Here is a 19549-nt window from a genome sequence, read left to right as displayed (position 1 = left end):
ACACATACATACTAGACTTAAGTTTGCAGAGTTCTCAGATCATGGTATCTGGAGGAGGAAAGCCTTTGTCAGTAAACAGTGTGATCACTAAGACTCCAATGTGGGCCCTCTTTAATGGGCTGCTCTCTTGGGAAACTTCCTGCAAAGAGCAGTTGTGTGGTCTTTCCATTGTAAGAGAAACTGCAGGTGTCTTCTTAACCATGACTGTTCTGATGATGAAAGAGTAAAGACCCCGCCTTAAAGTCAAACACCAGTGCACCCAGAGGAGGTACACAGCTGCTGGCTTACATCGTGGCAGCCACTGTACTTCTCAGTAACCAGGAATCAAACGCTTGACTCACTGTGGGCTTGGTGGGGCAGATAAATACCTTTTTCTATGACTAGGCTGGAGACACACCCAGGACCCCCACCAAAAGGAAGGACAGGAAAAGAGAAATAATTGGTAAATACAGAAAAGGTTCCAATAGAGAAAAGAGGAAACAGAAAACTTTGTCGCCCTGTTATCAACAGAGACAGAGCTAACACTGGGGGACACCACACTAGAAGAAGCTCACCGGACAGGTTCGGGTATGTGGTTCTATTGGTGGAGGTTCTGTATCTAATGTGTTCATTTGTAGTAAGGTAAGTCCCATTAAAGTAATGTATTGTGTTTTGTCAAAGCCCCTGGAAATAGAAGACATGTGTTTCCTGCTACTGTCGACACGTTACAAAAATTAAAAGATGTATATATCTAATGATAAGACTTATTCAAAAAATATGAGCTTAGAAAATAGGCTATAGATCTAGTTAGATATAGTCAGAAAAAGTTTCAGAGTTAATTTCAAGAGTTACAAATTCAGAGACAAACAGCAATAAGGTAATGATGTCAACATATAACTGAAGTTATTTTGTTTGTGGCTTCTGCTGAAATTTCTTTGGTATCTGTGATTTTTATTTCATCTAAAATGTACAGAAAACTTGTGAGATGTCTCACTTGGCTTTATGCTCACTAGTTAGGAGCATAAAGCATGGACAGAAAGGAACATAAATAAATAAATAAATAGGCAGAAAAAGAGAGGAGAGGCAGGAAAAATTATAATTCAATGAATTATAATTTTGAGCATTTCATTACCTGTTATTTCTGCATGTTCATATGCTCTCTTCAATAGTTGTCTGGTGATAAATCTACATAGTTGATTATTAAACATTTATATTTTGAAATATAATCAAGTTTTGGAAATCAAACTGTCCCATTTGTTTAACATTACTTAACATGCATTGCGGGAAATTTTTAAGTAATACATTCAAGAAGCCAGGTTTGCCAGGCATTCCCCACACAGTCCCACGGCTGATCTAAGCCATCTCTTTGTTGATGTTGAACAGACTTGCCTTGCCTCATCAGGGATGAGTAATGAGTTGTCCCCATTCTTCACTGTACCAAGCCTAATAGGCATGTGCCCTGGACCTGATAGAGTGATACGCGCTGGAGCTGTAATGGAAAGCCAGATACAACAGGCAGCGGTGGTTCTTGACTTGTAATGTTGAGAACCCGTGGGACTGAAGGGATCATCCATAGCCAGGTATGTCCACCAGTGAGGGAGCATCTATGTGGATACTACTTTGTGCCAAATGAGATTGGTGGAATGCAGTTAAGTATTGAGATACTGGTAGCATACACTCTGTCTATTCGTAATACTGAGGGTGGCAACTCTTTGCATCTGGTTTTATGGAGCCTTCTGTGTTTGTGGCCACAACTTGAACATAATGGAGGTATTTTTAGGCTATTTTTGAAAATTATTCAGAAGTCAAGTGGTGAGAGAAATAAAGAGTTGTGTGGGTCATCCTCTTGGTCATTTATATTTTATGAGTATGTCCAGTTTTTTACTGTGGGAGTGACATGGTATACCTAGCTAAACATATCCACTGCTTTATACCCCATCACCCTCACTAAAGAACTGTGTTTTATGGCTGATTAAGCTGTACAGGGTTAAAACGGGGAAGCAAATTCTCTCCTTGTAATACTCTAAAAGAGCGTGAATCCTCGTAGCGGATTTTCAATTTCTGCCATTCGGGTTGTGCTCGGAATCAGATGTCACCACAAGTCACTCACAAAGGCTCTAAAAACTGGGCTGCCAATATAATTTTGGTTGTAAAATGAACACTCCAGGCATAAAAAAATAATTTGAAAGGGAAAAGTGTATTTCTGAATTTCGGCAGAATTTGACCGATTCTCAGGAACATTGGGGAAGTCCATCATTAATGGTTAGAGCCTGACTCAACTTAATTTCTAGAAACATCTGTCATGGAAGAGATCACATTCCTTTGTTTTGCTAAATGTCAAGGAGGGCTCTCAAGAAATTTAAGATTACTCACAGAAATGTTACGTGAACAATCACTCCCAAAGACAGAGCATGTATTTCTGGTGGTAGGTAGTCAATCTTTATTTACTTTATTCTTCTTAATTTATACCTCAGTTTAATAATGTAATGGATTGGGATTTCACTTTAATAGGTAGCCAAGAGAAAAATGACTTAAGTATTATTGTCATCTTGAGAGTGTACAAATAAATCAAGTCACTGGATTAACTATATTTTAATATGATGACTTATAGCTCATTTGATAATAGTGTAAAACTTTGAATGTATGAATACCTGACTCTTTTTTTCCATAACTAAAGATAATGTCTCCTGCCAAAAGCTCCTTTAAGCAGACACAAAGACACCAAGCCTAAAGTAGTTTGGGAAAACAGAGTCAGCTAATCACAGGAAACAAAGAGTAAAATACCGAAGCGCCAGTAATATCCAACCTTTGCTGAAATTTATCTGCTCAGTTTTGAGATATTTGTGGCCTATTTGAACATCTTTAGCTGTCCAATATCTCAATGGCATTGCCTATGGCATAAAAAAGTCATGAGATACAAAAAATCATGTTGCCATTAATGGCTAAAACTTCGTTTTAAAAAAATATTTGAGTGATCAAACTTGAAAGAGAATTCTATTTTCAGGCACTGTAAAGTCAGAATACAAGGTAAATTCTAGGGGAGAGTGGTTACTAATATAAAATATTCAATTACTTCCCCACTGAGATATTCAGCAGAGTCATTACTTACTTCAACAATTTAATTGCGAAGGATAAACAGATGTTTGTTATTTTTACAAGCACTGTGTTAAGACACTTCCTGTTTTACCAGTCAGTAAAAGTCACGACAGGGTATTAATGTGAAGTGTTTGTTTTTTTTTTTTTTTCCTGACCTAGAACTCCTCTGTTAATGAAAACCAGGGAAGGTAGGACATAGAATATCATGCCAGGAAATGCTGACATCTAAAGATGCAGCTTTCATAATTTTTGAAGCAGCAGTTATCTTTGTTGTTACGAAGGATATGTTAACTGAGCTTCTCAGACTTATTGCGTTAGCAATGCTTCCCTTTAGCATGAAATGTCTGAGTTGTTGAAAATTTAGAAGACGAACGCAGTGACTGCTTTCATGGGCATGACTATGATGAGTATAAAAATCCACTTATATAGCGAGGAAAGGTCACAGAAAAAGAAATGGGATTGTTTTGATAAAAACTGGCACAAGTCTGGTACGTTTACTTGAAAAAAGAAAGGAAGAAAGAACTGAATGTGTTCTACATGCTGTGTCCGTTTACAGCTGTTGTGTTATTCCACTAACTGGAGCAGTAATAGCAATATGTTAAGTAAGACGTGGTAAGATAAGATAAAATAATGAAGCAAGAGTATCTGGTATTAATATTCAGAAATTATCCATTTAATGAAGGTCTTTCCCTTGGCTGCACTGGAGAAAGACTTTCAGAATGTCTAGGCACTTAAGCAATTTTATAAAGAAAAGCTTCATCTTTTTGATTGATTTAAAACAAATTATTTCTTGTGGAAATGCTAAGGATCTAACCAGGGTCTTCCCTGGTCTAAGCAAGCTTCTCCCACTGAGCTACATGGAGCCCAGTAAGTCATCTTAATTACTATCAAGATGCAAAAAGCATATATTTACTTTGTCTGAAGACCTGAGGTATGTCTTTATACATACTCACAGGCCCACATAAACACAAACACACTCCCAAAATAATAAATAAATAGTGTGTGTTTTTAAACTGAGGAGGCACATGGGGTCAGGCGGAAGCGACACACACTGCTCTTCCTTAAACTAAGCTTGAGAAAGTTTCTGGGGGAATCTCCAGGTCTCTGATCTGCAGGTCACAGTAGGAATCGTTGCATGCCCCTGTTGGATTCCAGGGCTGAGATTGCTTTACCTCATTCTCTGAAACTATCATTCTACTCCCCTTCTGTTGTATTGTCAGGCTGTTTATTGGAAGAAGAAATACTTGCCCATTTCCCAGGTGTGTGACAATGCTTCTTTGTCCTCCCCTAGCCTGTTCTCATCTGGGTGCTTCAGACACTAAATCATGTTCTCCAAAACTCAAAGCACCACAGATTTGATCCTGAAATTTTAAAGGCACTATGTTTTTCACATTACAAATTGTTATCAATGTAAATTTCTTGTCACATTGACTTTTGAAAGAAGAGGAGTGGAGATAGGACCTAGAACTTCTGACATAATGTTCTCCCACCAAGCCCCTAATTTAAACACACATGAATGTAAGTGGTAGTGTTTGTGTTTGTTATTAATTGCTTAGAACTTTTCCCATCCTGAAGACTGCTCCTATGTCCTGGATACTGATCCTCTCTTCCTTTTCTTCTAGCTCTACATATTGGCTCACTGGAGTCTAGCAGGAAGATCCATCTCTCCTTGTGTGTATTGTAACCTTTAGTTCCTCCTTTGTGAGTCAAATAAGAAGTTTTTACAAATTGTGCCCCCAAACACACACTAGGGGCATGCTCTCAATTAATGGTTGATTTAATGTCTTCTGTCCCCAAAAGACTGTGAACTTACAGCCCAAGAGCTCCATATGTTAGTATTCCCAGCATGCAAGAGAGATCATACGCCTTCGCTGAATGAGCAACACTCTGATTCTATGTTGGAAAGTAGTTGCCCACTTTCCTTACAAATGATAAAACAATGACTTGAATTTTTGCCTTCCATGTTTCTGACAGTATTCGACTACCATGGTGCCTGTGTTATTAATTCTTATGGGAGCTTTGGCAACACTGCAAGCTGACTTACTTTCTCACCAAAAGTGTAAGCATCTTCTATTCAATAATGTTTGGTTTTGTTAAAGTACATTATGAAATAAGTAATAGGGTTTTCTCTTAAATAAGCATTCTACTGGGAAAGTTTTATAAAACACTGTAAACTCTTGAGATTTAAGAAGGTCGTGTGGGCAGAAATGTAAATTCTGTACTTCAATGGGAAATTCAATTCTAAGAGTACAAATGGGCATTGTGGAAGAAAGCAGCCTCTGGAGGCTATATTTAGGACTTCTACCTCCACAGGGAACTTTACAACAGGCTTCAAAAGAAGCAAAAACAAGTGCCTGCCATTTCTCTTTTCTCTGCTCCCCCACCCAACAACAACAACAACAACAACAACAACAAAACCTTGTTGATCTAAGGTTTTGCCATGATAATAGAGGTTAAGAGAGGAAACCTCTGATGGCACCAGCCCAGCTCTTTCTAGAGCAATGAACTTTGGAGTTTAGTTAGCTAATTCAGATGTGAAAAGCCACAGTAGCCAGTGGCTGCTGGAATAAAGGTGAACTACACAGAGAGCCCTGGAAACCCTTGCGTGTCAAATGCAGGTGCAGAGTCATGAAGGCCTTCAAAGATCAGTGGAAAGCACTGATAGTTTAGTAAATGAATAAATTAAAGGCTGTCATATGTGTATTACAATGTATAATATTACCCTAGTTTGGTTGAAAAGTTTTAAGAAGTTGTTTAAGCATATGCCCAGAAAAAAATATAACAAAATGCGATGCATATTGAAGTTGTTTTACTTTCCTCTCTTTGCTCCTTGTGTTTTACGGCATCTCTACAATGCTGCTCTACAATCAGTGGGCACTGATTCTTTAATGAAATGAAATATTTTATTTTGAAAGCGAATTCTTTTTTCTACTCAAATAGTTTTGGCTGTGGCTCATGATGAGAAATACATGCATTGTACATTGTGAATTACTGGTTTTATAAGTAGGTACTTTTCTGCAACGGAAACCAGATGTCTATGAGACAACTGTTGTCATATTTGATATAACCCCCATCCCTGGTGTTTTCTACTTATCTTCTATACTGCTATAAAAAAAGGGGGGTAGGGAATAGACCATCAGAAGTTATCTCAACCATTTCACTGGTTATGATGTTTATTTTGAAACTATAGCTTCAATAACAATGTGGCGGGCTGTTCATATTCAAGAAAAACATGTAAAAGTTGCACCTGAATGATGAACTAGCAATAATTTTTAAGGAAACTTTTGCAAAATTGTTTCAGTATTATATATCCTAATAAGCCACAGCAAATCAATACGTTATTTAATAGAATAATTAAAATATGTTCAGAAGCAGGAATATAGCTCAGTGGTAATATGCTTGCTCCACATTCACTGATCCTGAGCTACATCCCCAGCACAGTACACAAAAAATGCTCCTTATAGACAACTGTGCATTGTATCATTGGTGTCCTTTTGTTTTTAATCAATAGTTTTACTTCTACCACCTGTCAATTTTACCATTGAAGCCACTGGAATAGCTCAAGTTCTTTTACACTGGGACCCAAATCCTGAGCAAGAGGAAAGGCACTCGGATCTAGAGTATCACGTGAAAGTAAATGCCCCACAAGAAGATGAAGTAAGTGTCAGGGCTGATGATGCTCATTTACCGAGAGGGAATATTCATTTTTAAACCGCATTTTTCCTCATGAAGTGAAATTCTTGATAAAAAATATCCGATTACTAAAGATCATCTTCTTGTGTTATTAGGATCTGTAAACTGAATTAGACCAATGCTTATTGTTCAGTAACATAGAAAGCCTTATCTTAAGGAAAACTTTTTCCTTCAAGAAAGAATACTCCTTACTGCCCCTCTCTTTTTCCCCCCTCTTTTCCTTCCTCTTCCCCCTCCCACCCTGTGTGTGTGTGTGTGTGTGTGTGAGAGAGAGAGAGAGAGAGAGAGAGAGAGAGAGAGAGAGAGCAAGGGAGAACATTGTTTGTTATGTACTTGTTAGTATGGGTGTGTGCACATGTGCAGGTGGGTGTGCATACAGAAGTGCAAAGCCCACAGATTGACACTTTCCTAAATCACTCTCCAAGACCTTTTATTTTTTGAGAGAAGGCTCTCCAAAAGTTGTGCAGTCCTCATTTTTGCTAGGCTGATGAGCCAATGACATTTGGGGATTCACTTGTCTCTGCCTTATCCTCAGTGCTGAGGTTATAGGTGCCTGCTGCCATATGACTCGAATTTTACATTTCTTATAAAATTTATTGACTGAGTAATCTCCACATCCTGTTTACCAACTTTTGAAGAATAATGTATTTGATAGTACTGTTTACATACTTCCTAAACTTTCAATAAAACCAGAAGAAAGTTGTGAGCAAAATGGTACAAGAGTCAGCAAAGCCAAAGTCATGCACTATGTTATGGGTCTTAAGGTGATTTCTTGGAATCTCTGATGTATGATAGGGATGTAGTAACATGACTGCCATATATTACATTTGTAGTAAGGTAAAAGAAAGGGAGGTGTGATTTGTATTAACCATTTTGCAGTAAATATGAAAATTTTAAGTATTTCATGTCAAGAAGTTGTTCCTGGAGAGGAGACTGGCATCAAAGACGAGAATGAAAGACAACATGGAAGGCAGAGACAGGTGGATCTTTGAGTCTGAGGCTAGCCTGAACTACAGGGTGTTTTTAAGGAGAGCCAGGGCTACCCAGAGAATCCCTGTCTTGAAAAACTAAGAAAAAGAAAAAAAGAAGAATATGTTCATGTGTCACTGAGAAACTGTTAATTTTACAATGGCTCCTTTTCTTAGAAGATTATTTTACCATTTTACTTATGCATCATTTTCAAAGTGGAATCAGGGGCCTATTTGATTAATGTTTTTTTTTTCCCTTACATGTCATGATTGGTGGGTTTTATTTTAGTATGATACCAAAAAGACTGAAAGCAAATGTGTGGCCCCCCTTCATGAAGGCTTTGCAGCAAGTGTGAGGACCATTCTGAAAAGCAGCCATCCACCCCTGACCAGCAGTTGGGTTTCTGCTGAACTCAAAGCACCACCAGGTAAAGGACATGGGGCATCTAAGTTTTGTATCTTACACCCCTCAAATCAGGAAAGAAAAGCCACCTTTTGTTAACCCAGCACCATGCCTTCCAATCCCCTTCCACAGCATCCACATTCCAACCATGTCTTGTCATAGGCTTTCCGCTGACACACCCCTGCAAGTCACTCCTGAATTTATACAGGACTCTGGTGGAAGCTGGGGCTTCTCATACATATAAGCAGAGGTAGCTCTGATTAAACATTTGAACACAGACAAATATAGACACAAGATTGGAAAAAAGAAATAGACCATCTGATCCTAGGATAAACCACATTCCTAAGTCATATATATCTTCGCCAACATCTATTGCTGTTTTTCAAGTCTTTCTCCTTCTTATTCACTTAATCAGAGAAGAAGATTGCACCTGTATTATTAATTAGCTTTCTTTGTACTATAACAAATATGTAAGATAATTCACCTGTTTTGGTTTCTAGTTTCAGTGGGGGTTTCCACCCATGACCTTGCAGCGCATCAGTTTTTCAGCCATGTGTAACACAGCGAATTATACCAGAAGCAGGTGGAAAATGTCTAAAGCTAGGAAGCAAAACCAGAGGCAGTACAAGGACAAGGGTCCAACTCTTTTTAAAGATGTATCCCCAAACACCTTCCAGAAGTCCCCAACTCAGCAAGGGGACTTTTGCCACTTCTTAATAACACCAAGAACTGCAGAACAAAATCTTTAAAAAAATAAACCCTGGGAACTCACTTAGCCAAAAGCCCCAGACTGTGTTGGTGACAACATAGATGCTTGCATTAACTCATAATTCTTCAAAGAGTTGCCAACAGGCTTAACTCTAAGTAAAGAGGGTGTTTCAGTGAATACAGAGGAGTATAAATATGGGTCATTGTGTGCCAGGTATTAAGACATTCTTCTATCTCTCAGGAACAACTGAACTTCCTTTATATGATATTTCTTTCAGTGTTAAGTTTCTGTAGTTCTAATTGTTTCCTGAGTAGCCAAGATGCATGTTGACACCAAGTATTCATAATTTATGCCACTAACCAAGTGAAAAGTCACACTGAATATTTGTGGGTTGGAACCATAAAACTGCTTTGACATGACATAGACTGTGTGGATGCTTAGACAGATGCATACATGCATACATGTGCACACAGAGGGAAGGGGGAAGGCCTGCATCCATGGGCTCCATATTCATGGATTCAATGATCAAAAGCATTAAAGCATCCATACTGCTCATGAACAGATTGTTTTATGCCACTATTATCTAAATAACACAGTCTAACAACTATTTCCAGAGTACTTATATTCAATATTCTAAGTTATGTAGAAAGTTTTTTCATTAAACTGTATACTGTGTAAGTTATATGCAAGATTACATCATATAAGAGACCCAAACATCTGAAGCTTTTAGCATGAGGGAAAGTTCTGGAACCCTTACCATAGATATAGAAACCTAATTGTATAGACACATGCATATATATCATATATAATATGCATATGTGTGTTACAAGGCAAACTGACCAGTCAGTTTCCTGTCTCCAGATTCTATGTGTCAATGGGAGCATCTCTTTCCATTGAAAGATACTCTATGATAGTGATAAAAAAAATCTACAGCTGTTTTCAGAAAAAATAAAAACTCTTCTCTCACTTAGGCTTTTCTCTTTAGGTTCTTCCTGACCTAGTCCACAAAATTCTTTTTTTTTGATTCTTTGAGAAACAACAGCAAGTCTGTTTGACAGAGTGCTTTGGGTATCATAATTTTGGGAAATCTTGTACTAAGAAACATTTGAAATCTCAGATTTTAAATCATGGCATGTTAAGGAGACTTTTGCAACCTGTTGGACACTGACTCTCTAATGTAAGGATAAGATCTTGGGGTATTGTCAAAATTCATCTCGTGAGTGGTAATCCATGTAATTCATGAAACATGGATACTAAGGAATAGCTCATATAACTGAGAAAAGAAAGGGAATCTGGAGAGCTTCCTTGATAAAACCTCTCATTTACAGCAAGAAAAACTGGAATCCAGGCATCATATGGGCAATGCCTGATAGTCTGGTATTGATAAATATAGCACTAGAATGCTGAAGTTGTTGGACATATGACACTAGACTTGAACTTTCAGACATCCATCTCACTGACATGTATCCATATCTGCTTCTAAAGTATCTCAGAAGTTTTTCATGTCAAGGCTTTATAACTCCAGTTTCATTTCTTCAGTAAATTTGCCCTTTGCAAATGAGTTTCTATAAATGGATGCTTGTGGTCATTCACAATCAATAGTATCTCAAGAAAAAGCATAAAATTCAGAAACCATCAAGGCAATGTTTTGTCCTTTGTATTTGTGGTCCCCTAGGATCTTCTGGAACCTCGGTTATGAATTTAACTTGTACCACAAACACTGTCATAAGTAGCCACACCCACTTAAGACCATACCAAGTGTCTCTTCGTTGCACCTGGCTTGTTGGCAAGGATGCCCCTGAGGACACACAGTATTTCCTATACTACAGGTCAGTATCTATTTTTACTTATGCAAATTATCCACTTCCTCTTCCCTCATCAAAACTCATGGGTATTCCAATTTAGGTTTGGTGTTCGGACTGAAGAATGCCAAGAATACAGCAGAGATGCACTGAACAGAAATACTGCATGCTGGTTTCCCAGGACATTTATCAACAGCAAAGGGTTTGAACAGCTGGCTGTGCACATTAATGGCTCAAGCAAGCATGCTGCAATCAAGCCCTTTGACCAGCTGTTCAGTCCACATGCCATTGGTAAGGAAGACTTATCCCAAGGTGGGAATAATGGAATAGCACAAACTTGGCATAGGAAAGGGTGTTGCTACCTTTCAAATGTTAAATAACCTACTAACCAACATAGGAAAACCACTGAGGCAGGGTTTCCAACTTTAACTCTACATAAAGAATGTAAGAGATTGTCTTGGGCATAGTTAGATATTTAGAGGCATTCTTGGCCCCTATCCATGAATTATCCAACTTGTATCTTCTACTGGTTCTCCTACCCTGAGTTGTGACCAAATCACAACTCAAACATATCTTTTTGAAGGTAAAGTTCTCCCTGGTAGAAAATGGTTGCTCTATGAAAAGCAAGCTCACTCCTTAAGAGAAGTCATAGCAGCACTCATCTGTTCTGACTGCTTTATTGAAATGTCTGTCTGTGGGTCTTGTAATAGACTGTACCCAGAACTAATCTGAGCCTTTCCCCCACAGTATGGTCCTTCGGCACTCCAAAGGTATCCAGGTTTTCCATCATCTGGTCTTCTTTCAAAGCTAACCCTCTCTGATCATCATTGATCCTTCACAGTCTCTAGACTTTTAAATAATATATCCACAGATCTCTCCTCTCCTCTCCTCTCCTCTCCTCTCCTCTCCTCGCCTCGCCTCGCCTCGCCTCGCCTCGCCTCTCCTCTCCTCTCCTCTCCTCTCCTTCATCTTCCTCTTCCCTTTCCCACCCCTTTCTTCCTCTCTCATATGTGTATGTGTAGTGTACACATACTGATGCAGCTGTGCTTGTTCATTCAGAAGCCTATGATTAGCATCAAGATATCTTCTTCAATTGCTTTTCCACTTTATTTTGTGGGGAGCAGAAATCTTCAGTGGATCTGGAACTTGTCATTTTGGCTAGTCTGGCTGGCTAGCTAGTGAAGGCCTAGGATCTACCTATCTCTGCTACCCAACTGTTAAAGTAACTTTTATTCTCCTAAAGTAATTGTTGTCTCTGAGTTTTACTGCTTCAGTCTGCTAGACTAAGCTAGTCCTAGCCCTAGAAGCTTCTACCCTCTGTGCAATCTAATCTAGGTCTAGACTGTTTTCACCCTCTGAGACTTGTTGAACAAGCTCACGCTTCCAAGTTTTTTCCTGGGCTGGCTGGTCAGCTCAGCTGTTTGGGCTCAAACTCTTCTCTAAATTTCAATCTGGCTTCTTTTTTTTTTTCCTCTCCTGAATTGCTCTGCTTTGCCTCAAACTAACTCTAGCAATCCATTTTTATCTTCTAACTCCTTCTCATTCTGTCCTCACCTGTGTCTGGCTTGCTCTCTTTCTGCACCCTGTCTCTGTACAACTCTCCAAGTAAAAGTTCCTCCTCCTTTCTCTCCTCTCTTTCTTCACCACTCTCTTAAGAAGCTACCTTTTCCTCTCTCCTCTTGTGAGAACATGGGCATATCCTATTCTGTAAGATCTTTCTCTGATTTGTCACTTTGCCTGCACCACTTTTAAACATGGGTTCTTCCTTCTGTAAATTAACTTTACCATTATTGCTTGGGATCAAAGATGTGTACTAAAGATATGTCTGTATCCCAGCCAGAGGGATTAAAGGTATGTGCTAAGGATTGACCCACACTACAACTAGACATGGCTTTGTTTTTTTCCCCTGTAAATAACACAATCTTGAGGTTAACTGAGTACACAGTCAAATATCTTGCAACATCCAACTGCTACCACCAGCTCTGAGGTTACAGCTGTATTCACCTGGGTGCTGAGAAGCTAAACTCATGTCCTACTCCTAGTGTGGAAGTGCTTCACTCCTGTGAAGACATATTTGGCTCAATATGTGCCTTTAGAAGCTTCTTATTCTATCTCACCAAACCAATCCAAAGAAAACAAAATACCAACAACAAAAAATAAACACTGAAGCCAGAAAGGAGAAGTGATTTACCCAGAGTTGTGCCCCTGCTGGGAAATGGAGGTGGGGCAACATGGTCCATGTTCTCTCCATTAGCATAGTCTATCTTAGAAAGTTTAAGAGATGTTGAATGAACATTGCAATGAACTGAGAGGGGGAAAGGAGTCAATCAATTACTTTCATTGTAGTGATTTCTGTTCTCTATATGTGTAAGTCTATTTGGTACAGCCATACCAAGAATCTCATGAGCTGCTACTTGCTTCCTGTGGCTTTAGGACTGGTTGATATAGATCTGACGGTAAACCTTGACAAGAGCATATCTTAGAATGGTGGGTTGGGGCTGCCAGCTCTGATCACTGACTGCAAAGACTTGCCACTGACCTCTCTTCCTCTTACCTAGATCAAGTGAATCCTCCAATGAATGTCACAGTGGAAATTGAAAACAATTCTCTCTACATACAATGGGAGAAACCACTTTCTGCCTTTCCAGGCCATTGCTTTAATTATGAATTGAAAATTTACAACACAAAAAATGATTATGTTCAGGTAATTATTCATATTATTCCAGTATTCCATGATAGGCATTCATTATTTGTGGAACATTTAAAATGGTGGTACTCAACCTTCCTAATGCTGTGATATTTTTCATGTTGTGGTAACTCCTAGCTATAAGTTATTTTTGCTGTTATTTCCATAACTGTAGTATTTCTACTGTTATGAATTGTAATGGACATATTTTTGAGCATAGAGCTTTGCCAAAGGGATCACAACTCATAGGTTGAGAACTGTTGATTTAAACGTTTCAGTATTGACTGCTCTGGGTGTTTTTACGTACTAGCAAAGTCAATGATAATTTACATCTGCTCCAGGTATTACAGAAATGAATCAAATGTTACATGACTTTTATATTGAAAGAATATACTTTGGGTTCAAAATAATACAAAGAATAAAATGAAACTCATTTGTAAAAACTTTTCAAAAATACAGATGATACAACTACTGGGCAAGAGAGGAAATCAAGTTTTCCAAAGGCTAGAATTATCCTAGGAGCCTATAATTCTACTTATGGGTATACATGCAAAAGACTTCAAAACAGGGTCTCAAAAGGGTACTTGGACCCCATGATTACAACAGTCTTAGTCACTATAGCTGAGAACTGAAACAGCCCCAATATCCACTAACAGATGAATAGAGTCAGGCTTGGTGGCACACACCTATGATTCCAGCACCCAAGAGAAAGGCTGAGATAGGAGGAATGTCATAAATTTGAAGCTAGTGTAGACTGCAAAGCAAGACTCTTACCTGAAAACAAACAATCTGAATGACAAAGCCTGGGAATATGAGTACTAAAACAAAATGTCACACACACACACACACACACACACACACACACACACACAAACGAAGAGACATTATCTAGTCTTTGAAAGGAAATTCTGATACATGCTGTGATATGAATGAACCCAAGCAAGCAAGGTGAAATAAGCAGATCACAAAGGACAAATAGTAGATGATAGGATATGATTCTGGCTTTAATGAGATGCCAAGGGTAGTAAAACCACATATAAACAAAAGGTAGTATCATGGCTGCCAGGAAATGGGGGATGCAAAATGAGGGACCATTGTCTAATAGAAACAGACAGATTATAAGGTTTTTAATACTGGGTGAGGGGAACTGAACAGAGGGTCTCATGCATGCAGAGCATGACACATACCCCCAGCCAGAAGGTTCTCAGTCTTGCAAGATGAAAAGTGTGTTGCAGTCTGCTTGCACAACAGCATGGTTATTTATCATTTCTGCTGCACATTTGAAAACAGTACAGAGGGCATATCTTACACCCATGATTTTATACATTTTCTACAATAACTGTTAAATAATTATATTTACTGTTTAATTGGCAATTTGTGCCTGACCACACATACCCCTTCCAAGGTAAACAGCTTCTTATAGTAACAAAGCTGAGAAGTCAGGATTCTACCTCATGTGTTCCAAATAGAAAAAAAATCAAGAGCCTGTGAGATGGCTCAGAAGGTAAAGGCACTTTTTACAATGCTTTCCCGAGTTCAATTCCTGTGCTAACCAAGGTGGAAAGAGCGAATGGACTGCCTCAATTTATCCTCTCACCTCCACAAGTGTGCTGAGGCATACGTGCACATACATAAATAGATACATCTAAAAATACTTTAAAAAGACAAAATAAACACAATTAAACCAATATCTACAAATTGGCTTCTAGGGTTAGTAACTAAAGAGAGATAAGGCCTTGTTTTGTAGTCTGGAATAAACCAAATCCTTTGCCCCATTAATTTTAAATTATGTGCCAAATCATGAGGCATATTGCTTTCCTGTGTCCTGCCAAGCTGGTGGCTCACATAAAGATAAATCAATATATAAGATAATTCCCACTCAGGTAAATAAAGTCAGACCCTCCCTATCATAGAAAATATCAACATAATGCAGAGGAGAGAGGAGACTAAACAACCTTGAAGACTAGAGCTAAATGCAACTTGGAGGATATCCTCTGTGAAGGATTGGCTTTCTTTTGTAAATTTCTAATCTAACATAAGTTAGCGCTTTCATAAAATCAGTTAAAAAGGATCAACTACCCCCAGTTTCTAAACTGTGCTCTCTCCGTCCGCATTGATCTTATCAGAGACTGCTATCAGCACTTCCTGACCCATACCAGTCCACAACCACACTGTGCCTGGGAGGGGTGTGAGGAAAGGAATAACCCAGAGGCATGCGAAGCAGCTAAGTGGTAGCGACCGAGCTGGCCTGAACACAAGTCGATCTTCAGACTTGTAACCCTGTACTTTACATCGGGATTTCAGAGTGGCTTTGTGAAGTTTTTATTAAAAGCCAAACAGTGTCTATATCAAAACCCCGTCATGGGCAATGAGCAGCACCCAAGGATTTTTTGTGATAGAGAAGTGTAGCGATTACAGGATAGAAGGGTAATTTTGGCAAGCGTGAAAGTTGGATGTGGGCAGGGAGCACGTGTACACAGGATATGAGCTGCTATGACAGTCCAAGCAAGAGAGAAGGAAAGCCCATGCAGGCTGTGACCATTGGGCAGGGCTGGATAGGTAAAACCACATGCTTTTTATGATTGTGACTTACCAATGTGGAAGGGCAAGGTAACAGAGATTATTTGTGTTGTTGGAGCTGACTCCAATTTTTCCACATGAAACATTAATTTGTCCACACAGCATCACCTAACCCTTCAACAGACCATTTTTTTTTTAATCTTAGTTATAAGATCACGTTCTCCTTTGGGGTAACTACCAAGAAATCACAGTGGAACTCTGTAGAATCAGCCCATGACTATACTCTATTGATTTTAGATTACTTGCTAAATAATGAGTTGCATTACCTACATGTGACCTGTCAAGCTAATATTTTACATACATTGCGTGTCTAGGCATTATTATAGTGTTAATTTTTCCCATTTAGATGGAAAACCTGATCACCAATAAGTTCATCTCAAAAATTGATGGTGTTTCTACATATTCAATTCAAGTGAGAGCAGCTGTGAGCTCACCTTGCAGAATGCCAGGGAGGTGGGGCGAGTGGAGTCAACCTATCTATGTGGGTGAGTCCCTGTTGTATATTTAAGAGCAGCAGCAACAGATAATCCCAGAAAGTGTACATGTTCGCTCAGGTCTAGAATTGCTTCATTTTGACTCTGCCTAATCTTCCATTCATCTACTGTGTCTGCAACTAGACACAGATGCCCTAGGAACCTACTTGTCCCGCCTTCTCCCAAGCACAAGCCCTTGCCAGGCCTATTTGATTGTGCCCAATTCTTGCTTTTATTTAGATTTTTCTCATTGTGCTTCCATCCATATTGTGTGCATGCATGAGTGAGGTGTGTGTGTTTGTGTAGGTATGATACTCTGTGTGCTCACAGAAGACAAAGGAAGACATGGGATATTCTGTTCTATCATTCTCTGCTTTGTTCCCTTGAAGACAGGTCTCTTGTTGAACCTGGAGCTAGGCTGGTATCTAGTAAACCCCAGAAGTCCTCTAGCCTCTGCCCATAACAGTGTTGTGTTTATAGGTCCTCAGGCAGCCACACCCAGGTTTTCACAAGGGTGTGAGGAATTTGAACCCAGTCCCTTATGCGTACACATCACACACTCTTACTTGCTGAGGCATCTCCTCAGCCCTTAATTATTTAAAGCTGATTTTTTTTATTTTCAGAGAATTGCAGATTCATAAGCTGTGGTAAGAAATGGAGATCCAGTCTTCTTTTAACCTAGCGTCTCCCAATGGCAACATCTTGAAAAATCTCCAGTATAATTTTAAAACTATAAAAATTTTTTTATAGACACTGGCAAAACCTCCATCCTTCTCGGAGCTTATGGATTTAATGTGTCATTATTTGTGTATCTTGGATCTCATGCATGCTTAGTCCTAATGTCACAGCTCAGTCAAGATGCCAAGCAGTCCATCGTGTGATAGACCTTTTGACCTTTTAAGACACATCCATCCTCTTTTGCTTCTCATCTCTAGCCCTTAGAAAGAACTACTCTGATCCTCATCAATGCCATTTTGCCATACTCAGGTGTGAATGTATATATATTTGTTTCCTTTTAAAAGATTTTAAAATTAAATTATATTTGAGTCTATGAAACTTGGTTCCATCCCTGAACCTTTACCTAACACAGTATACAGTTCTAGTAATTTAGGCATCTTTTGGGCCTATGTGTTGGTTTTACACCTGTTATTATTTATGATCAAATTGACTGAGTGCCATACATGAAATATAACATGGAATGGGTAGCAACTATGGATGGAGGGGTGTATTGCTTGGATAAAGAATGTTACTGGTATAAGTAGACATTTGCAAAAGAGCACCCTAGATGATTTTCATGTATTCTCTTAGCTAAGTCTACCAAGAAACTCATTCTTCAGATAAGGATGTATATTTGGAAAGGTTAGGTCATTTGTTTACCTCTGCAAGCATCAGGGATGGGGTGAACACTAGGTTAAGTTATCCCATGGCCCAGTCTCTTAGCACTCTGGTTGGTGTGATAAGACCCTACATGTTGAACAGTACTTAAAATTAGATTGGCATCGAGAACTTTGTGGCTAAGGCTGGTTACATCACCTCTCTCAAAATCTCTGGGATATTCCAGAGCAATTTAGAGAGCATACCGAAGGAGAAATTTCTTTCAGGCACACACATGTTAAAATTATTTACTAAAGTAGTAATTCATTCACTTGGGCTACAGAGTGTGAGTCTATGGGAAATTCTTGGGCACTGACTTGTGCCCTGTGAGGTCTGAGTCAGAGCTGATGCTTATCAAGAACATTTCCAGGGAAGCAAGAACAGTGGAAAGGATCCAGAGGTGGAGCACAGAGCTAGGTCTGTAAGACATCTGGCTGATCATACTGCCCTGAACTCCTACAGGAGAAAGTTGCCCCAATTGAACAGTCATTCAATACCCAACCCAAACTGCCTTGTGCTGTGCCATGGCCCTGACAACATTGGGGGATGGGACCTAGGCTCAGAGCAGCACCATTAATTTCCTGGGGAGAGGAACTGAAAGGAAGATGTAGGGAACTGAAAGTTGGACGGACTCACCTACTTCATAATTTTGCTGAGGTGAGTCTTCTTCTCCCTCCCTTTCTCCCCAGATGGACACCCAACTAAACGACCCTGACCAGGTACATATAGGAACTCTCTCAAAAATGCTTCATTTGCACAAATAAGACTCACTCTATGCCCTAAAATTGAAACAAGACTCATCAGTCTCAGGAATTTTTAATGAGATAATTACTGTTGTCCAGAAGCTTTGTTTATTTGTAGTCGGGAGTTTCCTTTTACAAAATGGCTTATGTTGTTTCGCAAGTACACAAACCTCATTGGTTTGAAACTACTGATGTTTTTCATTGTTGTCCCAACATTGCAACATAAACAAGTTTAGAAAAATATTAATATTGACCAAAAGACTTCAGATAAATATGGTAGGGATCAAGATCAGAGTCATGCACGGCTAAGAATTTAACGACGCTTTTTGAGTGCTTGAGTTCTGAAGTTCTAGACGGTGTTGACTATTGAGGCTTTAGGGTGAGGAAGCAGCAGTAGACAGAGTCAGAAGATCTGGACTTTAGCCATGGCTCTGCTAATTGTGGTTCAATGAATCAAGTTAGAGAACAGAGTACAGTCTGGAGACTGAATTCTGAGAATAAACTCAGGTTGTAAGAAGGCGTGATAATCTCTATCACCACATGTCTGGGACTGAGTGATGTACCATGCCAGTCTGGGTTCTACCACTCTGACCTAATACTTAACAGCTAACCTTTCTGGGCATCAGTTTCCTTACCTGTAAGGTGACTGTTCCCTGGTTCCTTCTAGGGCTGCCACTCTTGTCACTCCACTCTTCAGTATTCACCACCAAAGGATTGTTAGCCCTCTTGAGAGCTTATCTTATACCTGTTTTTAACTTTCCAGTCTCCCACTCTCTTACCATTACCTAAATAACAGCTTCCTGGCTTGGATCTGGCTTCTTATATCCTGCCCCAGGTGCACCTCATTGCTATTTGCTACTGCAAATTCTATTTCATTCATTGCCACCCAGTTCATTCGGATAACCTGATTAATATTAGTGCTTACCTTATAAATCCATCCTTTCTGGAATTTACTCCCCTGCTCAGTTTGGCATCATTAGTGAATTTAATCAATGCAGACTCTTCATTTTCATCAAGATGATTAATAAACATAATAGGAAGTC

General features: G+C 39.2%; 1 protein-coding gene across 3 annotated transcripts in view; it reads left to right on the top strand.

The window, feature by feature from the left end:
* Window positions 1-287: 287 nt before the first annotated feature.
* Il5ra (interleukin 5 receptor subunit alpha) overlaps window positions 288-19549 on the top strand; it is a 39197-nt gene continuing 19935 nt past the window's right edge. For 2 of the 3 annotated variants that reach the window (XM_052174450.1, XM_052174452.1), the window contains exons 1-9: window positions 288-621; window positions 1422-1559; window positions 5050-5134; window positions 6587-6732; window positions 8026-8164; window positions 10524-10677; window positions 10754-10941; window positions 13209-13354; window positions 16263-16401. In XM_052174450.1, the coding sequence (XP_052030410.1) occupies window positions 1518-1559; window positions 5050-5134; window positions 6587-6732; window positions 8026-8164; window positions 10524-10677; window positions 10754-10941; window positions 13209-13354; window positions 16263-16401 (1039 nt within the window). In that variant the 5' untranslated portion in view covers window positions 288-621; window positions 1422-1517. The remainder of the gene's footprint in view (window positions 622-1421; window positions 1560-5049; window positions 5135-6586; window positions 6733-8025; window positions 8165-10523; window positions 10678-10753; window positions 10942-13208; window positions 13355-16262; window positions 16402-19549) is intronic. The other variant, XM_052174451.1, reaches the window with a different exon arrangement.

Source organism: Apodemus sylvaticus, chromosome 2, assembly GCF_947179515.1.
Source record: "Apodemus sylvaticus chromosome 2, mApoSyl1.1, whole genome shotgun sequence".
Lineage (NCBI taxonomy): Eukaryota > Metazoa > Chordata > Mammalia > Rodentia > Muridae > Apodemus > Apodemus sylvaticus.
The sequence above is the reverse complement of the archived record's forward strand: the minus strand, read 5'-3'. Positions and strand labels throughout refer to the sequence as shown.